This window comes from Microtus pennsylvanicus, chromosome 6 (genome assembly GCF_037038515.1).
Source record: "Microtus pennsylvanicus isolate mMicPen1 chromosome 6, mMicPen1.hap1, whole genome shotgun sequence".
In the NCBI taxonomy this organism is placed as follows: domain Eukaryota; kingdom Metazoa; phylum Chordata; class Mammalia; order Rodentia; family Cricetidae; genus Microtus; species Microtus pennsylvanicus.
Genome location: NC_134584.1, coordinates 20,258,393 through 20,282,050, shown reverse-complemented (window position 1 = coordinate 20,282,050; position 23,658 = coordinate 20,258,393). Strand labels below are relative to the sequence as shown.

The window sequence follows — 23,658 nt, the reverse complement described above, 5'->3', positions numbered from 1 at the left end:
CCTTCTCCTTCAGGTAAGTCAAGAAGGAAAATATTCACTCATTTAAGAACACCCCACAGCTCTTGCATTTTCTCTTAATGCTTTCTGAATTTCTTTTCTTATTTCTATCAGACACTAATAATTCAAATGTTGTGCTTTCAAGCTCTGCTATTTTTTTTTTCTTCTGTTTAGTCTAATCTCTTATTGAGACTGTTAACTAATTTTTTTTTCTGAGCTTTGGTGTTTCTTATTTCCTGGGTGATCTTTGTCAGATTCTCTTTCAGACATGTTGTGTTTCCTAATTTACTTGTTTGTATTTTTTATTCAGTTTTCTTATATTTAAGAATAGCTGAGCCGGGCGATGGTGGAGCACGCCTTTAATCCCAGCACTCGGGAGGCAGAGGCAGGCGGATCTCTGTGAGTTCGAGACCAGCCTGGTCTACAAAGCTAGTTCCAGGACAGACTCCAAAGCCACAGAGAAACCCTGTCTCGAAAACAAACAAACAAACAAACAAACAAAAAAGAATAGCTGGTAAATTGAGATGGGCATCATTTCATGTTGTTGTGATGTGGCCTTTTTACTAACTTCCTCTAATAATTTGTCTTGAGAGGGATCAGTCCTGCATTGAATTCACAGCATTCCCAGAAGTGTCTAGGTAGAGGAAAAAGCAAGTTAGAGATAAGATATCGGGTACTGCATTTCCTTGCCAAGCAAAATTCAGTGTTGGATGGTTCTCTCACTCATGTTATAAAGTCCAAGACTAATCCTGCAACAATTTTTTTCCTACACTCATGCAATGAAGTATAGCATAGCTAAAATTAGCAGCAAGTTCACATGCCCACAACAAATCAGGGTAGAGGTATGGATTGTTCTTAAAATCTTTAAGTTAGAATGTCTCTTGCTAATTTTTTTATCAACCTCATCTTATTGCAGATCATGGTTCTTGGAGATTTTTATAATTTTAAAAATTCACAATGCTAGAAGCAGTAAACTGGGAATCAAATTGATTATTTGACTTCTAGATCTAACACTTAATTCTATACATGCTTTAAAAAAATCAATAGTTTATCCAATTAGAAAATGGCAAGTTAAAATCTGAGAACAATACATTTCTAAAACTGCTCCAGATATTGCTTCCAGAAAGAATTCTATCATTGTGGATGCCGTTGTAATTCTTTAGTGGACTGTTGAAAATCGTTATGGGTTCTTATGGGACAGCACATGCTTATAATCCCTGCACTCAGAAGTCAAGAAGTCTAAATCAAAGTGATGTTGGGGAAATGCCTGAAAGAACAAGAGCATTATCATATCTGATAGAACAAACAAGAGACAAAAGGTATTAAGAAATTTGAGACAGTAGCAACAGAGCCTTAAATCAAATGTGCAGTCCATTACATCATAAAGACATGGAAAAGTCACATACCCATGCTAATGAAAACCTCTCAGTGCCCAATCCCTTGCTGAACCCATTATAAGGCAGAGCATCTCTGTACACTTTATTTCATTGGTTTTTTTTTTTTATTTTTAAAACCATCTTATTTTACATACCAATCCCAGCTCCTCCCCCTTTCTCCTGTCCACTCCCCCAGTCTTCTAAACACCACACTCCCACCCATTCCTCAGAAAGGGTGGGGCCTCCCATGAGGAGTCAACAAAGTCTGCCATATTACTTGAAGCAGGACCAAGGTTCTCCCTGCTTTTATGTAGGTGAGCAAGGTATCCCTCCACAGGAGATGGGCTCCGAAGATCCAGTTCATGCACTAGAGATAAAAACTGGTTCCACTGCTAGTGGCACCACAAAGTGCCCATTTCAAACAACCACATCCATAGGATCTAGTTCGTTCAGACTTTATGCTGGCACCCCAGCTGTCATTCTGGGTTCAATGAACTCCTACTAGCTCAACTTAGCTATTTCTGTGGGTATCCCCATCTTAGTCTTGGGCCGTTTGCTCATAATATCACGCCTACCTCTCTATGACTGGACGCCAGGAGTACAGCCCAGTGCTGAACTGTGGCTCTCTGTATACTTATAATAAGAAGTTTTAGGTTTCAGTTGAGCCATGGTAAGAAACTGATGTGTGTTTACCCTTCTGTATGCTGTTTAATTACCATTGATTAATAAATTAATTCAGCCTATGGCAGGACAGAATAATTCTAGGTGGGAAATATGAACAGAAATATATGCAGATAATAGGCAGAAATAGGGAGACACCAAGTAGCTCCTAAAGGAGAAAGATGCCAGACAAAACCTTAGGTAAGCCACAGCCAAGTGGCGATACACAGATTAATGGAAATGGGCTAATTTACCATATAAGGGTTAGTTAATAAGAAGCCTGAACCTTTGACCAAACAGTGTTGTAATTAACATGGTTTCTGTGTGATTATTCGCATCTGGGCTGCCTGAAAACAAAAGAACAGTCTGTACTTACAAGAAACTGCCTATAAATTCCATACATGCCATACTGAGTCTACAAGCAACTGTCTAAACAGAGCTATTGAAACCAAATATTGCAGACTAAAATCAGATCCGAATCACCCAATGTTTCAGAATTGTGCAAGTAGTCTAGTCAGAAAGCCATTCCAGGATTTTAACTGAAATAATGGATTTAGCTTCAGCATTCTAGCTGGGATGTAAATAGAGATTCGCTTCCGCCTTCCCCAAATTGTGCTTTGTTTAGGAAATTATAAATGGTAGTGTCTTTTGAGGCTATCAATTTAAAAACATATTTTCTCCTATAAGGAAAACTCCTATTTCTCTGTCTTCTGTATCTAATGAGATCCAATTTGGAGCTTCTGGAATCTGATTGTTTGTGCTGTCTGCTCCGCTCAAGATCCTTCTTCAAGCTCACTGAGCTTGGAATTGCATTTTCTATTTCAGATACTTTGAGAAATTTAACTTCTAAAGCTAGTTGAAGTAATTATGATTCTGTAAAAAGCTAAGCCAATTACTTCTTAAGAGCTAAGCCTATTCTCGCCCTTAAGTGAAATCAATCTGTGCAGTGAGTACTAGAAATGCCCACCTGCCAAGCACATGAAGCCAGGGTCCCATTATGCTGTTCTGGGCATTTAATGCAATGAGGATGGAAGCAAAACACACACAGGGACTTGTTTCACTAGACATTAAACACTGGGTTGATGGTAAGTGTGTCCCTCACCAAGTCCTGAGCAGGACAGTGGAATGTGTAAGGGAACCTCTTACTGCTGTGCTTCCAGGTCCGCCTCTAACAGTTTAATTCTATGTTGCAAACGTCACATCATGTGACAAGTGCAGTTTCCCTCAGGTAATTATTCAGTGCATTATAGCATGGCGTAATTCTTTTCCCCTTCTTTAAAAAAATATTTTAAAATACCAGGTGGAAAATGCTAGACTCTAAAATTAATGTCACAGTCAGTGACTTCATAATAAACTTGGGATCTTAGAATACTCAAGAAGCCAAAGCGTTCCTATAAGTCCATCTAGAAACTGATCATATTGCATATATTTTTTCTCAGTATATATATATATCTATATATATACTGAGAAAAAGATTGTTCAATGCATACAGAGAAATTACAACTTTTGGAAGCCTCAAGATTCAAGAGAATGATTCAAGCTTGCCTCTTTTTGGATGATTGGCAAAGCTTATGCATGCATAGGAATGGCCTTACTTGAGGACATACATCCTGAAAGCCTTTATTGCTCATGCATCCTTGTTATAGTACAGTTTCCCCGAAGGATTCTGAGGGAGATTCAGGTGGTAAATACAAGCCAGCTGCTATTCAGTATAATTCTTCCATGGAATGCTTTATACTTTTATTTATACATAAGCGGTAGCATCTGCCAGCAAAAAAGATTAGAGTAAGCACTGTCTTCTGAATAGATGACTCCAGGCCTTACGCTTTATAAAGCACATTCATCCCTGTGGATTTAGCTTTTGATTCAAAGTTATTTGGAAAGAGGTTGAAGAGTCTTCCTACTGTGATAGAAAAGGGTCTCATGAAGCAGTTTCTTAGCTATGAAACTTCTTTGTCTCTTTGGTCTCCGTTAGCATAATTAGAAAGTGGACCTTCCAACATGAGTAGAGTTTGTTTTAAGAATAGTAAAAATGAATATTTTGTATACATCTCACTCTATCAATAGGAAGAAAATCATATTCCAGAAAGATACTTTTCCATTTTTCTCCACACCAACAAGTAACTACGGAGCTGAGAGTCCATTTGTAGCTGGATATACCTACCTCTAACTATGAGGAATAAGGAAGAACAGCATTGCTTTTCTATTTTTGTGTGTTTGTTCATTTGTTTTGTTATGTTTCATTTCTCTTTTCTACTTCTCGCCTAAGTACTCATCAGATTTATGTAAGTGGAAAGTAACTGACAGCACTATTCATATATTTTTATTATGTATACTTTATTGTGAGGAACATTAGCACAAAAATCCTAAGTAACAGAAGGAAATGACATTATGTTAATGGTTATAAAGATGACTTTAGTGGTAATAATTAGCATATTTTGAGACCTAATCTCAAAATTGATGCTCTGATAAAAAGAATTCTTATCTAATTTTCCTAATAACTCATATGAGATTGGACTTTCTACTTGATATGTATTTCATAAACTGAGGGAAGAAGAGAAGTGGAGTGAATATATGGACCAAAATTAAACTGAGTAAGTTGTGAAATTGAGACAGACACAGCTCACTTGTCTCTGGGGCCCAAACTCGTGTTGTCTGCAGTAAGAGTTTGAAAACTCCTAAAATAAATTCTGATGGCTGAATACATGTGAATTAAGACTTTGGCAAGACTAAAAATAAATTGATTTTTATCAATTTAGATTGATATTTTCCTTTTGTGGAAAGAAGGGAAGATAATTATATTTCAAATTATGTAGAACCCTGTGGCTTTTCCTATTAGCCTTATGAATCCTCCTGATCAGAGAGCAGCTTTTAACTGCATAGAATCATTAATTTAGTGAAAGTATAGTTATATAAAAAGGGCAGTAAACTCTTTCAAACTGCAATACATATTACATTTGGACTCAATCACGTTTTTTATTTTTGTGTTTGTAAAACACAAAGAAAAATATTGGAAAAAATGAGCATCTGTAGAGTAAGCAATGGTTTTCACAATCATTTTGTCCAAATATTTAACAATAGCGCTAAACCTTATTTCTTCATTTTAATTATAGACTATCTAACCTCTTAAATTTTTTTTATTTTATTGATATACAAGAATAAATTTTACATATTAATATTACTGTGTACTGTTTTATATGTGTATCTACTGCATATTGTTTTGATCAGTTCTTGAATTGCTTCTAATTATCTTTATTATGAACTTTTAAAATCTTTGATTTTTAAAGTATGCACTATTTTCTTATTCGTGTAATATCTCTACTGTGGAATTGCACACAAGAATACACCTGTCTCTTAGGATATATTCATCGGCCTTGCTTAACCTTCATGCATTCTATTTTCCAATACCTCTAAAAACCATCATGATTCTTCCAGTGTCCATGACCTCAATGTTTTGACTCAACATATGAGTTCAATCACATAGTACCTGTGTATACTTGCCTTACTTACAATATTTTCCAGTTCCATACATATTGTCTTTTATGAATGATTTCATTCTGTTTATAACTACTTATCCTTCTGTTGTGGTTATGTACCTCATTTTATCTCTGCATGCTCAATTTGATGGGCATATTACATTTCTTGATTCTTGTGAATAATACTGCCTTGAACATGAAGCACAAATATCTTTTATATGACTTTCTGCTTGTGACTGGCCACATTTGCATGCAAATTGCATTGTGTTCATATAACCAGCATTATGAAGTCTAAATGACTTTAACTTGAATCCATCATGTAAAACACTCAGCCATTAGTAGGACTGCCTAGAATACACATGGCACGCATAATGCCATTATGACAAATACAAAAATGATATTAAAGCCAAGCTAAATAGACAGGTTTTAAAATTTCATTCATCAATCAAAGCAATAAATAAAATTTATCGTTCTTCATAACAAATGTGACGCCTTTAATTTCACCATTTTTAACAAAGCAGATGTAATAAATTCACTGTTTATTGTTTGGAAGCTGGTTTGGATAGAATAAACTGATATTCTTGGAGCTAGTGTGGTGCCTTGGCACTTAGTGACAAGCGTGATGACCATAGTTCAATTACTTGAGTCCCACACAGTGGAAGGAAAAACCTTCATACCACAGGTATCATCTGTCTACTACTTACCTTGTGGTATTCATGCGAACACAAATATAGACACACATGCTGCACATAAAATAAACGAATAAAAACAATAAAGTTCTGTTTAATGTTATCAGTGATGAATATATCAAAAATGTTTTACTATATTTTTTCTAATAAATATGTTAAATCATATCCATGTAGTCCAGTTTCCAAATGAAGATAGATTTTAAAGTATGTTTGAAAATGTTTTCATTATAGAAATAAATAAAGTGAGTTTTAGGAGTTGGTGATATTGACCAAGTACTTAATTTATTTCCAATTGTTTCTTCACTAGAGGGAAGGAAAACTGTGGTTGGAATATATTTTATGAGAGAAGAATCTATTTTCAATTTAAAAAAAAATAGAAATAAAAAAGTGGTTCATAATTAAGTGACACGGCCATGTATAGCAAGAATTTAATAGTTATATAATACAATCTCATAATTGGTTGTTAGGGACACACATATAATATGAAGTCAATTACGTTGTATTGTACTTTTAAAAGGAATGTTTAAAATAATGGTCCTCTTGTGCCTACTTATAACAGAATTCATGACTAGTTAACTGGGCTCTATAGTAATTTTCTTTATTGCATTTGTTCATTGTATCAGGAAAGTGGATATGATGTTTATTTGTATGTGACATTCAATGTCCACAAGATGTTTATCTCAATTGAATTCTGCACAAACTCTGTCTCCCTAAACACTGTTTTCATTTCCTCCTTCTAGATAATCCCAAAGAGACAACTCGTGTGTCTGTTTTTGTGAGGATTTTGGATGTGAATGACAATGCTCCACAATTTGCTGTGTTTTATGACACATTTGTATGTGAAAATGCCAGACCAGGGCAGGTGAGCATCTCTACAACTCCCATTCAGGATGATCCAGTTGTGTGTAAAATGTGTTTTGTCAAAATCTTGGAAAAGATGAGACAAATGGAGTTAGGAACATTTATTTATATTCTCATTAAAAGTTTAGAAAGTGGTTGATGTTTATAAAGTTGAAAGTATTTTAGCAGTTAGATTTCTCAATTCCTTTTTAAAGTTATAATGCCAGAAAATAATGAGATCTTATTCTACATTATAATTAGAACCATATAGTAGTAAGAAGAAGATATTGTCTCTCCCATAGAAGTTGAGATGTGGGAAATAGCTTTAAATTTTAAAAATTTCAGAATCAGAATACCAGAATGTGTTCCATGGCATGCCATTGGTTCAACATCAGTAACCATTTGGAGGAATAGAGGATGGTTATTAGTACAGTTTATCATTTTTATTTTTTTTTACTTGTTCGCTAATTAGTCTCTTTGTTTTGTGCTTTCAAGACAGGCTTTCTCTGTGTAACAGTCCTGGATATTCTGGGATCACTTTGTAGACCAGGCTGGCCTCAAAGTCATGGACATCCTCCTGCCTTTGCCTCCCGAGTGCTTTGATGCATGCACTACCATGACCAACATAGTCTAGTCTTTAATGGTCAGAGCTTGGGCCCTAACAGCTCTAATCAGGTGGACTTCACCACCCATTCTCAATAAATCAATTAAGTACACATGCAAGAGTGAAACTCAGAGAAACATGACCTATTTACCCTGGCAAGGTTGGAAAAATAAATAAATAAATAAATAAATAAAGCAAGCAAGCAAGCCAGTGGTGTCTGTCCAACTGATCCATCTTTCAGTCCCAGCATAAGGATTTAGTTAAACCAGTTTCATGGAACATGCATCATAAAGAAGTACCCGTCAAGAGTCATCCTTTCTATCATCGACACTGCCTTGTCTCAGTTCCAATATCTCCTGTGAGGTGTTCTCTGTGACTGTCCCAATTATTTGAGCTCTTTTGGGGAGACAAGTTTCTCCTGTGGCAAGTACCTAGTTTTTAGCCTTTTGTTCTCCAGCATGAGATTCCTGAAAAATTTTCATTTTTTTTGTGACTACTGCTTCAGTAGTCTAATATAACTGGTGACACAAATTTCTACTAAGAAATCTTCATTGCTGCAGGATGTTGGCAGTGAGACTCTGGAAATGCAGAGACAGGTGCACAGGTTCACTGAAACAGTCAGTGTTGAGTTGTATGTGAACATGTTTTGAAGTAAGGCAGCCACATTCACCGCTATGGGTTTCCTGTGTTTCTCCTACATGTGGCAGCACAGAAAACACTTAATGACTTCATTTTAGTTCTTTGAAGCATTCTTTCCACATCAGCTTTGTTTGGAATTATTTAAATAATTTCCTCAGTGGACTCATTTTCTTGTTTGAAAAGCTTCAGCATATATGGCTGAGAGAAATGCTCTTAATTGTCTTGAGTGCTGTCTTCACAGAAGGAAGCTGCATATTATAAATAATAATTGGGAATCACAAGCATTTTATTAGAGATAGAGAAGCCATTGAGAAACTGTGTTGTGTTTTGACATCATTTAATGCTTTTATAAACATCAATGTCATTGCTATATTTTTATGCAAATTGCATTGTCGAGTAAGTTTTCTTGTGAATATTCTAACGAGAATTCAATAGCTTGTCTATTGTTTGAAAGGATAGAATTACTGCAATTGGATTTTTTTATTTCAATGTTATGGAAATGTTTATTTCTGAATATTTAAATAATTTAGGTGTTTTTAACATTCCTAATGAAGCAGCGAAGCAGCGTCTACCCTAAAAATACCATTCCAGCCAGTCTTTGACCGACAGGCTCAGCATGATTTAAGCTAAAATCTTTTCTGAGAGTGATAAATTATCCACTTTGCTACTACTACATGCATTGCTTCCTCCATGATTATTGAATTTGATTTTTTAAGAGATACCTTTCAGACCAGTGGAGGCATAAATACTAAAATACTGATGTATTCAAAATATTCAAAAAAGAATGGTATTTCCTTGTGCTTTCTCTCTTGTTCACTGTACCTAACCCACAATGTCTCAAGACATTTTGATTATTTAAAAAATAGTTAATGCAGGAAAAGAATATAATACTTGCATTAAAAAAGTATTTACTGAGTTCTGAGAACCTTAATATGAAAAATATGACTAATTTTTTCTAACTAGCCACTTGTGCACACATGTCCAGATTAACTCTTTCTATTCTGACTAGTTTGTTTTAGTATGATTGCATGAGAAAGGTTTTCGTTGGAACAAAGGTTTTATATGTGAAATCATTAGTAGAATGTGTAGGTATTTGTACTCCCAGCACTTGTGAGACTGAGACAAGGGTATCAGGAGTTCAAAGTTTTCCCACCTCCATGGTGTGCTCAAGGACAGCCCGAGCTACATATTATTTCTCAAAAAGCGAAACCATTTAGGAAGAGGAACGGGAGTGAATTTGTACTTAAAAGTTAAGGCATCCGAATAAGACAAAGTGGTTATTCATTGACCTTTTCACTAAACCTTGGGTGAAATCCGATTACCAGTTAGGTCTCCCCAACTTCTAGTAAAATTGAGTGTGAGGTCTTCTGATTATACTTGAGCTACTATTTATTGAGTGCCTTACTTCAAACAGTAGCCCTATAATTTAGGTGTTCTTTAAGTAACACTTAGATCTACAGCATGGGGTATTATCCCACTCATATGGTGTGTGGACATGTGGGTGAGTCAGACGTAAAACTGAGAACCACCTCATATTCCTTTACATCCCTGCCCCTTGGTCTTGTCAGTTCCTTGATTTAAGAAAGGTGCATTTCCTTTTTGAAGGATGCAACATGCCACTGAGATGAAGCTAATTGGCTTCTTCCGCGCCTAAATTTGGATACTAAACTCTCACACCCTTAAAAACAGAAAGTCGTTAGAAGTGAGAAGAAGGAGAGCTGGCTCTTTCCCCATGCATTTCCCTCCCTCATATCCTCTCCTCCTGCTGGTGAGAATATTTTCATGTCCAAGGGAACAAATGAGCATTTACATCTAAAAGCATCCTTTTGAAGGAGTCTCCCAGGGAAAGTGGATGGTACCAAACAAGATTATCAACTGGCATTACATAACAAGTGGCAGCCAAGGTTTATCAGACCCAAAATATGCAACATCTGTTCTCCAAAGAGCAGTGTTCAGGTGCCATCCCTCACAACCAGGAGCCCTGGGTTTGACCAAAGCAAAGGAAAGTTTTCACCAAGAATTATTTGTCTTCTCAGAGAAGTTCAGTATTTTCAAACACATATACTGCATTCCTTTGTGCATCTAAGAATCCTCCCCACATTCCACCCACGCTTCATTTTGTTAGGATCCTTGAAACAGCCTTGAAGTTCCTGTAGGATGTGAAATAGAAGTCAGCTCTGTTACTGCTAAGGACTGAACTGAATGTATTCTATCTCGTACTTGGAATAAATAATCAAAAGCACTCTTTTTTTTTTTTGTAGTATTAAGATGCAATGAAATAGTGAGTCCTTGGTGAGCCAGAGGAAATCTAATTTTTATTTTGGTCATGACCTTTTGTTCAGGAAAGGTAGAGACTCAGTTGTGTCATTTTATTTATTGTCCCTTTAATACTATTGCTCTTTCTATAAGACAGTGATTCAGTTAACCACTAATCGTTAATTAATTGGCACCATAATCCTTAATCAGTATACACATTTCATTTAATGTCAGGTAAATTTTGTAATATCCTGTACACACATACAAGCAAGCAGACATTGGTCCTCAAAATTATATGATTTGTTCTATAAAAATAGACTGAAACTTTAATTTGAAATCACAACTACAAATGTTGTTTTGAGATCTTGTAATTTTTCTATAAAGGATCATTAGATCTACATATACCTATACATATCCTAGTGACTAATAATTTCCGTTGGTTTTTTCATCTTTTTTATTTCATTTGCGGTATTTATTTCTTCTTCAATACATCAATGAATCACTTTTTAAAAGGAAAAAAAAGTAAAGTTAGGCAAGGAGAAACAGATGAATTAATAACTTTTAAGAACCACAAGCCTGTTACCATTATTTGCATTTTTGTCTTGAATATATTCAAGTATCTGTTCTGTATTTTATTCTATTATAATATGTTTTTCTTTGTTCTTATAATAAATATTTAGTCATCCATGATTTAATGATGTTTTAAAATTGTTTCAACACTTAAATGATTATTCTAGTTCATTATTTATAGAAAACAGTATACTGCTTTGTGTGGTTTAATTAAAATTTTGAATTGCATTTAAAAATAATTAGAATTATAATAAGTAGAATATTTTTACTGTTATTGCTATCACATGTTTTGAAAGGAAAGTAATTTAATATAATAATAATTTGATCATGTGCCTAATAATTTTACATAATGTTTTAAGCTTGAAATTCCTTGCTAAATCAACCAAACTCAAGAATTTTTTTTTACCAAGTATGCATACAATGTTGAACTGCTTTAAAAGTGTATTCTTCTAAGAATAAGTTCAAATGCTTATGCAAGTGATTGTAACCTTTTGATGTTTTTCTGAAATAAATTCTTAAAACATTATGTGTGTAAGTGGAAAATAATTAGAGAATAGTCTCCCAGATTATATAAATATCCATTCCTGATGTACTGTCCCATGTGTTAAACATATAAGGAACGTGACAGACGTCTAAAACAAGATATGGTACTGCCCGTGTGTGTGTGTGTGTGTGTGTGTGTGTGTGTGTGTACAACATATGTATTTGAGTGCCCACAGAGTCAGAAGGAGATTATCACATCCCTTGGAGCTGAATTGCAGGTGTTTGTGAAATGCTGAATATTTGTTCTGTGAACTTGACACAGGTTCTCTGGATAAGCAACAAGGGCTCTTGATTGCCAACCCATATCTTTAGCCCTCTAGATTATTGCTTAAAATGTCTATTCCTCTAAAATCAAAGTTGATCCTTATAATAGTCATTCCTCTAATGTATAAATATAGTCTATCTTAAACTGTACTTAAAATAGATAATCCTTTTCTTTTTAATTAAAAGTTTTTTCTTTTGGAAAATCATGTATTACCTATAAAGTTTCTATTTCTTTTCCTTTTTTCTGTAATTTTATTTTGTTTCTCATTTTGTTTTGAGGCAGACCCTGTTGTCCTAGAACTCTCTTTGTAGATCAGACTGACCTTGAGCTCACAGAGATCCACCTTCCTCTGGATTCTTAGTACTGGGATTAGTTTTGTGACATCACACCCAGCCCTAAAATTTCTGCTTCATTTCAATATTTTTATATTTAATATTTTGGCAAGGCAAAAAACCTACCACACATTAAGTTTCCAAATTGGATGAAATCTTCTAGATCATTGCTTTAATTCATGTCAAATAACCCAGTTACAGCAAGCATTTCCTTACATTTGTTTGAAAACCTCAAAGAATGTTACATGGCAGTTTGAAAGACAAGTCAGTGTTCACAAAAAGCAAAGCAATTATTAAAAGTTGTGTTGACTAAAATATTCATGCATGAGGGTCAAAACCAATTTACTTTTACAAGTTTTGTTGTAGCTTTTACTTTTGATATTTTAATATAATCGCATCTTTCCCCATCCCTTCTTCTTCTATGCTTTCACATTTGTTCTTTCAAAATTTCATTACATAATCACTGCCCGTGGGGGGGGGGCTGTGTGTGCACGTATGTGAGTGCACAGAAGCATTTAAATATAACCTGCTTAGTCTGTATAATGCTATTTGTAAAATGTTTCTAAATGACATATATGGTTCCTGCTTTACCCACAGGAGTGTGATGGCTCTAATTTTCTCTCTTCTACAGCTGATCCAGACCATAAGTGCAGTTGACAAAGATGATCCCTTAGGTGGTCAGAAGTTTTTCTTCAGTTTGGCTGCTGTTAATCCTAATTTCACAGTACAGGATAATGAAGGTCATTTTTGAACTCCTTTCTTATCTAATATGGCATGAATGGGAATTTCCCCTAAAATAATTATTGCAATATAACAATCCATTTATTTATGCTTCATATCAACTTAATGATGTAAGCTTAAAAATCTGTCCACTCTGTATTTAGTAATGTATTCCTATAGTATTTTTTGAGGTTACTTACTCTCTTAAATTTAGAATAATACAATAAATTATCAGTCTATGAGTGTTCAGAGGAAGAGTTAATGTTAAAATTATTAGAAGGGCTCCAGATAATTAGTTAATATTGTAAACATGATAACGTGTGAATGGCTGTAGGAAAGAAAGATTTAGTGCATGCATTACACAAAGTTTGATGCAACAGAATGGCAGCAGATTTGTTGGAGCCAGGTAGGCATAAAGAAGATATAGTTGTCTTACTGTGGCTGCAGATGTATTTCAAATGAATCTGGTAACCACACTATCAAATATACAATACTTCCTTCATGGTGTCTGGGAAGTGTTAGCAAGACCAATTGGCTGTATTTTCCTGCAGATGGTTTTCATATGCCATAAAAATGCATAAGGCATTGGATCATTTTACGTCACACTAGCTACTCACCAAGAAATTTCATCCAGTAGAATGTTCACATAAATGAGTCAAGAGAAGTTATCCATTTGAGACTTTTGCTTTCACTAAATCTTGGGATTTGCAATGTCCATGTTTTCTGTCACTCTAGACACATCGAGTAATTGGATTAGAAAAGAGTAACGTAGAGTTGGCAGTTGACATACAGAATGTTGAAGCTGAGTCTGAATTTCGGGTAAACACCCCTCAGCGTAATTTCAATTTGCTGAACCTGGCAATCTACACATAGACTTCAGATTGCTGCCTGTCTAAATTGAATACTCAGTACCAAATTGACAATGCCTGATTCTGGGTTTATTTAATTTTGATTATTTTTCTGTGAAACTGAGCACTAGTTGTTAAAAAGTGATGTAGAACAGGATTGCTTCTGTCATAGCCCTGCTTACAGAGGCCCCAGAGAGACCACTTAAGACTCACCTTCATTAAATTTTGACATAGATTATGATTTTGTTATGTAGAAAGAATTGTTGAACCTATATAAATTACTCAATGCGAGAAATAAACTTATACAAATATCAACCCGAAGAGTTCACTGAGGTGCATTCTGCATAATTTGATGTAATATTTTATCTAATTTTAGATATGACATTGTTTTCCGTTATTGGGTGAAAATTCAAAAGAATTGTAATTATATAGAAATTAAAGGATACATTTTGTGAAGGTTTCCTCTTGTTTATCCACATGTTCCTCTTAAATATTTATTTAATGATAACAATCCTTTAAAAATTAACTTATTTCTGTGGTAAGTCAAATATATATCATGATTTTAAAATCCAGTTGTTTTATAAAATTTAAAGGATAAGATATATTTTAAAATAAAAATTTATTTTGGATCTTATATACAAAATTACAAAATTAAGATTAAATTTTGTGAAAAGATACCTAGACAAGAAGATTTTTTGTTATATTATTTTTATCCATTAGAGATATACATATATAAGTATAGACACATATGTTTATCATATTTTCTTGCAATCACTTTTTAATTGTTTTTATTGAGCTATATATTTTTCTTCACTCTCCTTTCTACCTCTCTTCTTTTCTTCCCTCTCCCATGGTTCCCAAGTTACTCAGGAGATCTTGTCATTTTCTACTTCCCATGTAGATTAGATACATGTATGTCTTTCTTAGGGTCTAGGTTCTCTGGGATTGTGAATTGTAGGCTGTTTTTTCTTTGCTTTATGTCTAAACGTCACTATACTCATAAGTGGCTTTTAGACATAAAACAAAGAAGATTCTAAAAATGCCCACACATGTGAATTTTTATCATAGATATTAATGCTTGAGAGGTAGGTCTTTGAATTTCTTCATGTTTCTATTAGTTTAAACTTCTGCTTTTATAACGTAGTTAACAATGGAGAAAGCACCTGTTTTATATTCAGCCACTAAACCAGTAAGCAATTGTCACTTTCTTTTTCAGTCCTGTTGTTTTCACTTAACAACTGATTGATTGTTGTTTCTATATTGGCCTTGCAGACAGCTGTTTGAGAATCAAGACTACATTCGTCTGCTTCCCCCCCCCACCAAAAGGGGGGGGGGGGAGAGAGAGAGAGAGAGAGAGAGAGAGAGAGAGAGAGAGAGAGGATAACAATCTGTGATTTTTAAAAGTTGATTATTTGAGACTAGAAGAAATTACACGTACTTTCCCCCACAACTCCACATTGAGGAGAATTGGTTTACTTGTTAGATTAAGAAAAACTTTACTAGCAGAGTAGTAGGCAATTGGATGATAAACTTCATTAAAATTCTACATTTTTTGAAGTGTTATTTGGTAGTCCACAGCAGTGACAACAAATTTCTCATTAATCATATAATATATATACAAATATTCTTTTTTATTGTTTTTATTGAGCTATACATTTTTCTCTTCTCCCCTCCCTTCTGCCCCCACCTTCTACCCTCTCTGTGACCTCCATGCTCCCAGTTTACTCGGGAGATTTTGTCTTTTTCACCTTCCTATGTTGATCCATGTATGTCTCTCTTAGTGTCCTCTTTCTTGTCCAGGTCCTCTGGGGTGGTTGGCTATAGGCTGGTTTTTCTTATTGAATTTTATTTTTTATTGCTTTATAAATAATACCATTCAAAATTTCCACTTCCTCCCTCCTCCCATTTTTCTCCTGCTCCCTCACTCTCCCTCCCCCTCCCCCTCCAGTCCTAAGGGAGGGCAAGGTACCCTGCCCTGTGGGAAGTCTTAGGCTCTCCCTGCTCCATCCAGGCTTAGGAAGGTGTACATCCAAACAGACTAGGATCCCAAAAAGCCAGTACACGCAGTAGAAGCAAATCCCAGTGCCATTATCAATGGCTTCTCAGTCAGCCCCCATTGTCAGCCACATTCGGAGAGTCCAGTTTGATCACATGCTTGTTCAGTCCCAGTCCAGCAGGCTTTGGTGAGCTCCCATTAGATCAGTCACACTGTCTCAGTGGGTGGACGAACCCCTCCCGGTCCTGACTTCCTTGTTCATATTCTCCCTCCTTCTGCTCTTCAGCTGGACCTTGGGAGCTCAGTCCAGTGCTCCGATGTGGGTCTCTGTCTCTATCTCCATCTGTTTCTGGACAAAGGTTCTATGGTGATATTCAAGATAGTCATCAGTCTGAATACTGGACAAGGCCAGTTCAGGCACCCTCTTCTCTACTGCTCAAGGACCTAGCTGGAGACATAAGTGGCTTTTACACATAAAAAAAAAATAAAAACCAGCCTATGGTTCGCAAGGGGCTTGGCTCTAGAGGGGTTCCTAGGCTGGTTTTTCTTTGTTTTATGTGTAAAAGCCATTTATGAGTGAGCACATACTATATTACTATATTTGTCTTTCTGGGTCTGGGTTACCTCCCTCAGGATATTGTTTTCTAGATCAATCTGTTTGCCTGCAAACTTAAAGATGTCATATATATATATATATATATATATATATATATATATATATATATATCTCCATTGAGTAGTACTTCATTGTGTAAATATACCACATTTTTTTTTTATCCATTCCTCAGTTGAGGGGCATCTAGGTTGTTTCCAGGTTCTGGCTACTACATGTAATGCTGCTATGAACATAGTTGAACACATGTCCTTGTGGTATAATTTATCATCCTTTGGGTATATGTCCAAGAGCAGTATTGGTGGGATTTGAAGTAGATTGTTTCCTAATTTTCTGAAAAATCGCCATACTGATTTCCAAAGTGGCTCTTCAAGTTTGCACTCCAACCAAATTGTAACTCCAATGGAGGAACGTTTTTATTCACAGAAACAGTGTACAGAAACATTCAAAATTTGCTAACCTTTAATTATACATTTAAATCTTAATGAATCTTGATACTTTGTTTTTTATGTGCTCATACTACATTGTATCATTTTCTTTTAATTATTTGATTGAAGCATATTTTGTCATGTGAAATACATATTCAGACATGTATAAATTTAAAAATTTATATGGATTATTATCCTTGATAAAGACATATTTTGCAAATCTCCAGAATATTTATCGTTTGTACAGACATCACATATGAATTTTTATGTTTACCATTTTGAAACTGAGTGAGCATAAGAGCTCATAATAAATGGATAAATAAATGGTAATACATGATACTAGATTCTCTGTATTTTCTAGTATACGTGGTTTAGTTTGAATTCAATTATGCATATTGAATAGAAATATTCATAGTTTAAATAAACTGATGATTATTTAAACCTATCATTCGCAACAAAAACACATTGATTGATTCAAATTATTTGTAATACTTCTGTGATTTATTTTAGATAACACTGCCAGAATTTTAACCAGAAAAAACGGCTTCAACCGACACGAAATAAGCACCTATCTATTGCCTGTGGTGATATCTGATAATGATTACCCAATTCAGAGCAGCACTGGCACCCTGACCATCCGAGTGTGTGCCTGCGACAGCCAAGGCAACATGCAGTCCTGCAGTGCGGAAGCCCTGCTCCTGCCTGCTGGTCTCAGCACGGGTGCCTTGATAGCCATTCTCCTCTGCATCATAATTCTGCTGGGTAAGAAGTGTTAGAGGAAAAGGGATGGTCTCCAGGATGACTAATTCAGTCTGTTATTGAATAGGAAGCGTTACCATCAGAACACACCACCTCTCAAGTTTAAAGACCACACAAATTAACTGGGAAACAGTAATAACAAGGAAACCTTTTATCTGGTCAGAATATGTAATGTTTAAAGGAGTCTTTGGGGTAATAGAAGTGCAGGGCTCTTATTTGTGGGAATTGTTCAAATATACATAAAAATGCACACCGAAAATAAAATAAAAGCAATATGGTAACACAGGCCCCCAGCCCCTAACCTGATGGCTCTCTCCAGCTGATAACTGATGACAAAGAATAATTATTTTCTCCAAAAGAGTCCCCCTTCGGAAAAAAACGCCACACTTAAGAGCAAACCCCAACCTAGTAGTGGACAACACAAAAAGAACTCAATGGGAATTTTTAGGGTTTTTGATCTCAAGGATTTGTCAGAGCATTTTTCCTTTTTACCTTATAGACCTTTTACTTTATATTATAGTTTCTGATTTTGGATCCCTCTGTGTGCGGATTTATGTGTCTCTGAGTCTTTGTGTATCTCTCTCTCTCTCTCTCTTTGCTTTTTCCTATTACAGTTTATTAATTATGATGATGATGTCTGTTTTCTAATGAGAGAAAAAAGAACTATGGATTTATGTGTGTAGGTAGTAGGCAAAGATCTGGGTAAGGAAACATACTCAGACTATAGTGTATGAAAATAATTAGTTTCAATAAAAAGGAAAAAATCAAAAAAGAATTGTTAATAGCACCAGCAATGGATGGGTGCTCCCCTTACTCCAAACTAGTCACTCTGAATGTGGTTGACAGCTGTATGGCTGGGGCAGACTGTACTCACTCATAAGTGGTTTTTAAACATAAAAGTAAAGAAAACCAGCCCACAAATCACAATCCCAGAGAACCCAAACAATAATGAGGACCCTAAGAGAGACATACATAGATATAATCTACATGAATAGTAGAAAAAGACAAGATTTCTTGAGTAAATTTAGAGCATGGGGACATTGAGAGAGGGTTGAAGGGGAGGAGAGAGGCAGGGAGGGAGCAGAGAAAATGTAGAGCTCAAAAAAAATCAACTTAAAAATCTAATAAAAATTGTTAATAGCAATGTTTTAACAATGATCTACTGTTTATCAGTGTACCGAACACTTTACCACAAAGTTTTTTTCTTGATTTATTTTTTAATAAACAAACAACAGCAAAAAGAGACAACATTGTCAAAACTGTTGAAATTTAATATCCTCACTCAGAATGGTGCTAGGAGTAAGTGTTTGTCAACATGTTTGAAGGCAGAGCAACCAGAGTGCATTGCCCAGTTCTCTGTAGAATGTGCAGATAGCGTTCTTCATTTTGTCTCCTAATTACTGCAAGGAGGGCTTCACAGCTATCATTTTTACTCGAATCTGCTCAAAAACCCTTTACCTGATTTAACTGGTCACAAATAATACTAGTTGATTTTACGACCTTGAGTAGAATGATTTTAGCTGATCTTGAGAAGAAAATAATTTATTTACTCTCCATTGCATTCCCGTTTCCCTATTGACCTTAAGGATAGACACAGTAGCTGCATTTCAGGGAAATGAGTCTGGACAGAGTCAGTCTTACGGTTTCTACTATATTCTGTATCGGAAGCTGTGTATTGTCAACTTAGGGTTGAAAACCTTTACCTTACACAAGGTTGTGTGTGAGAGGCTTTGTGAACTAAGAAAAATGACGTAAGGGCATTTAATGTTAATGAATATAATTAATAAAAAACAAAGTATATTTTGAGTAAATAGTGATTCCAACTTGCTTTAAATACATTTTCTAGGGCTGGAGAGATGGGTCAGTGCTTAAGAGCATTGCCTGCTCTTCCAAAGGTCCTGAGTTCAGTTCCTGGCAACCACATGGTGGCTCACAACCATCTGTAATGAGGTCTGGTGCCCTCTTCTGGCCTACAGACATACACACAGACAGATATTTTATACTAAATAAATTAATTAATAAATATTTTTTACAAAAGTTGATCACTTTAAAAAATAAATACATTTCTAAGTAGAGATATTTAGGGAATTAATTTTTTCGCTTTATCTTTTCCACCTGAATGAATTCACATCTGTTTCTCCAAATGTCTTAAGAGATCAATAACAAAATGTTTAAGGATAGTACATAGGAGAACCCCAACTCCATGAGTGGTATTTGCATTTACTTTCTCCTGTAATTTTTGCGATGTGTGTCTCTCCCCGTGCACGTCGACTCTCTGAAGATCACAGCTGTGTTTTAGAGTTAATTCAGTGTGATCTGAGTTTACTCTTTGTTCTGAATTCAGTCAATTTAACAGTTTTATAGGGAATTTTCTTACAGGACATGAAAGATAGTCCCTTCATGTAAGTTTAGTATTTAATGCAAAAGATTGATATTTTTCCATTCTGTCAGGAATATACTTTAGTTCTCAGAAAAGTAAGTAAAAGGTAGTCATTGTAGATAGGGATTAGTCTACAGTGCTTTCAAAATGAATCACAAACACCATACTAGCCACCCCAGCTAAGCCCTTCTCAGCTTCTGAACAAAAGTACAAAAATAGCCCCAAACTCTGGCCTCTCATGCAAGAATATAAACACCTTCCCACCTGTGTAGCGCTTGAGTTTTGGATTAGCAGTCTGGGAATTAAGTTCTAACGCATCTTCTTGTCTTTGTTTAAGTTATAGTAGTCCTCTTTGCAGCTCTGAAAAGGCAGCGGAAGACCGAGCCTCTGATCTTATCCAAAGAGGATATCAGAGACAACATTGTGAGCTATAACGATGAAGGTGGTGGAGAGGAGGACACGCAGGCTTTTGATATTGGTACCTTGAGGAATCCTGCAGCTATCGAGGAGAAAAAGCTCCGTCGTGATATTATTCCTGAAACGTTATTTATACCACGGAGGACTCCTACAGCTCCTGATAACACGGACGTCCGGGATTTCATTAATGAACGGCTCAAAGAGCATGATCTGGACCCCACCGCGCCTCCCTACGACTCACTGGCCACCTATGCCTATGAAGGAAACGACTCCATCGCTGAATCTCTGAGCTCATTAGAATCAGGTACCACTGAAGGAGACCAAAACTACGATTACCTCCGAGAATGGGGACCTCGGTTTAATAAACTAGCAGAAATGTATGGTGGTGGCGAGAGCGACAAAGACGCTTAGCCTGGCACCTGAGCTCTGCTCAAAGAAAGTAACTTTGCAGATACTGTCTCCACTTCACAATCTTTGATATTCAGGAGAATTTTTTCCTGCCACTCAGCACAAGTTTTCCACTTATTTCTTAATTTGTTCATTAATTATATTAATTCTTTCCTGTAGAATGTCTCATGGAATATATACGACATTTTATTTAATCACTTCCAAGAGCCAAAGCTATGGAAATTCAATGTTGTCCATCATAGTAAATAAAGGAAACCTGATCAGGATAGCTCTCCCTTAAGCAACCTCATGAACAAGCCGCTTCTGTTAGATACACATCTTGCCCTTGCAAATGAAGCTTTGAAAAGGCAAAGAAAACATTTAAGATATATCCTGTTCTGTACATTAAATTAAAAGCAATGTACATGTGGTGTCGTAGGTGTGATATGCAGCCTGGTATACAAGCATTTGTGCAATTTCATTTCATCAAATTCTATCTGCTAATGTTTTATATTTATATTTTTGTATTTATTTTTAAAAAAATAAACCAGTTTTTACAACTACTTTGTCTCTAGCTTATCTTTTCCCTAGGAGCAAATTTCTCTCTCCATAAATTAAAATTCTTGTTACCAAATCGAATTAAATGCCCAGGAAGAAAAACACATTTTATGCAATGTTGAAAGCCTTGACCAAACTGATATCCCAGGTAAGCATTGCTTTTCTGCAGTAAATCATTGTGCTGTGATATGGGGAAATTTTCACACTAAAAGCAGCTGCCAATTATAAACCACTTATAAATTATTGTTTGAAAAATTTACAAGAATGGTGCTCTAACCCCAGAGTTGCAGAGTCAATCACACTCGAATTTAAATTATTGCCATTCTTGGTTTCTGTGCTAAATACACCGGGAGTACAGCATTTTCATCTTGCCCATATTTACTAAATCTGAAAGAATAAGACATTTTCTAATTTTTGGATGACATTTGTGTTGTTGAGGTTTATAGGTGATACGAGCTCAGGCAGCTCTCAGGCTGGAATAATCATTGAATGGAATTCTATTTACCTCCCATGGTGTCTTTGAAAATGCCTAGTAATGACAGTAATAACACTGAATATTCCATTAAGATGCGGGTTCACAACTCTGTCAGCTTTAGAAGATGCATCACACATTATTGTAACAAAGTCTTTTTGTGTAAGAAGAATGACTTGATAGAAAGTAAAAGCACAAGTTGAAAAACAAACTTTAAAGTGCTGGTAGTCGATCACAAAATGTTACTGAGAATCCTGGCCGTGAGAACAATGTCATTACTTGTTGTTCAACTCCTCGGCCGTGATTTCTTTGCAAACGGAATAATTTTAATAGATACAGAAGTCACCGTCCCTGCTGAGTACATAGGAAACAATACCAAAGATTCATGTGCTAATTAGTAAAAATGCTATATGACTTGAGTAGGTCTGTGTTCTATGTTGATATATCCTTGATGCAGAACTAATTATGTCAGTGTTTTTGGATGGTGTTTTTTTTTTCTAATTTCCAGGCTGAAAGGGCCCACACCACTCTGCCCACTGATGCTTCAGTTTGTCTAATAGTCTGATTATGAAAGAGAGACAACCCATGAGGCCCAATTAAAATCACAACCAAGTGGTGTTAAGGACACATCAGGATGGAGAGTAACACTGAATTTGACAGAAACCACTAATGTATATCATATATTGGCTTCCAAAAGAGACTAAGTTTAAGAAAGAACTTTTCCCCTTTGTGATGAATTGAAATAAATAAAATACTATTTCCTGGAGAGAACTGTCATTAATATAAGAATAAATTGGCTAAAGAAAAGAAAAACAAAGGCCATTGAATGTTTCAAATTGGTCATAATTTAAAATAAAATTTTTGTTGGAATTAATTTTAACTATCCCACACAGGTAGGGTCCTTGTGTGAATCTTAGACATCAGTAATGTGATTCTTTAGACTATAATGCAATTCTTATGTGAAGATGTTTATCTTCATTCAGAAATGTCAAGCGACACTAAATTGTTCTGGCATTTTCTTAGCCATCCATTATTTTAAAAACCAAGATTTGTGGCAGTGATCTCTAGCATAACCCAAACTTCAGGAATGAGCTTCAGTACAACTGATGGGCAGGTTTATTTGCCAATTGTGGAGAAATTGGTTAGTAGCAAACTGCCAATATTGTTGTTAATGAAGATGGTATCTTAAAGTTATTTCTTGTAGCCATGAATTTAAAACATGTTAAGAAAATCTATTTCCAGTCTCTCAGTCACCTTCTGGTATTGTGCTTGCCCAATGGAATGGCCAGTACATAGTTTATTCCAACATTAGTGTTCTGTGTCAATGGGGCTACTGTTTCTCCAAATATTATTGATGTAACTGAAACAATGGATGTTTTAAATTTCTTCATCCATATTTATCTTCAGAATAAATTGTTTATTGAGCATCTATTATAAAAATACAAGGAATGTTCTGACACCCAGAGATGTAATAAATTATATATAATTCTTCTATTTATAGCTGTGTTTTTCTTTTACTTATAAGGTTAAAAGATGGGGAAAACTATGGTGTTATTAAAACCACTGAGGTTATAAGAAACTACCTAGATCTTATGATTAATTTTCAAGGAACAGAATCATTCTGTTCTCTTTTTTCCATGATTGTATAATTAGACATTTTAAATTGACTTCTAAATTTTGGAGCATTAGAAATGCTAAGTATATATAAATTTTACTTGCAGCAAAGTATCAAATTATGTATTTACAAATTCATGGTCTGAGATTGAAATTATTCTCTGTCTCTTTCTCTCTCTTCACATACACACACACACACACACACACAAACACATATGT

The 23,658-nt window shown here is 35.3% G+C and overlaps 1 protein-coding gene across 2 annotated transcripts in view; it reads left to right on the top strand.

The window, feature by feature from the left end:
* Cdh10 (cadherin 10) overlaps positions 1-23,322 on the top strand; it is a 181,862-nt gene extending 158,540 nt beyond the window's left edge. Inside the window, exons 9-12 of one of the 2 annotated variants that reach the window (XM_075975841.1) lie at positions 6,939-7,060; positions 12,879-12,987; positions 17,363-17,614; positions 20,329-23,322. In XM_075975841.1, coding sequence (XP_075831956.1) covers positions 6,939-7,060; positions 12,879-12,987; positions 17,363-17,614; positions 20,329-20,819 — 974 coding nt within the window. In that variant the 3' untranslated portion in view covers positions 20,820-23,322. The remainder of the gene's footprint in view (positions 1-6,938; positions 7,061-12,878; positions 12,988-17,362; positions 17,615-20,328) is intronic. The other variant, XM_075975842.1, reaches the window with a different exon arrangement.
* The last annotated feature ends 336 nt before the right edge of the window (positions 23,323-23,658 follow it).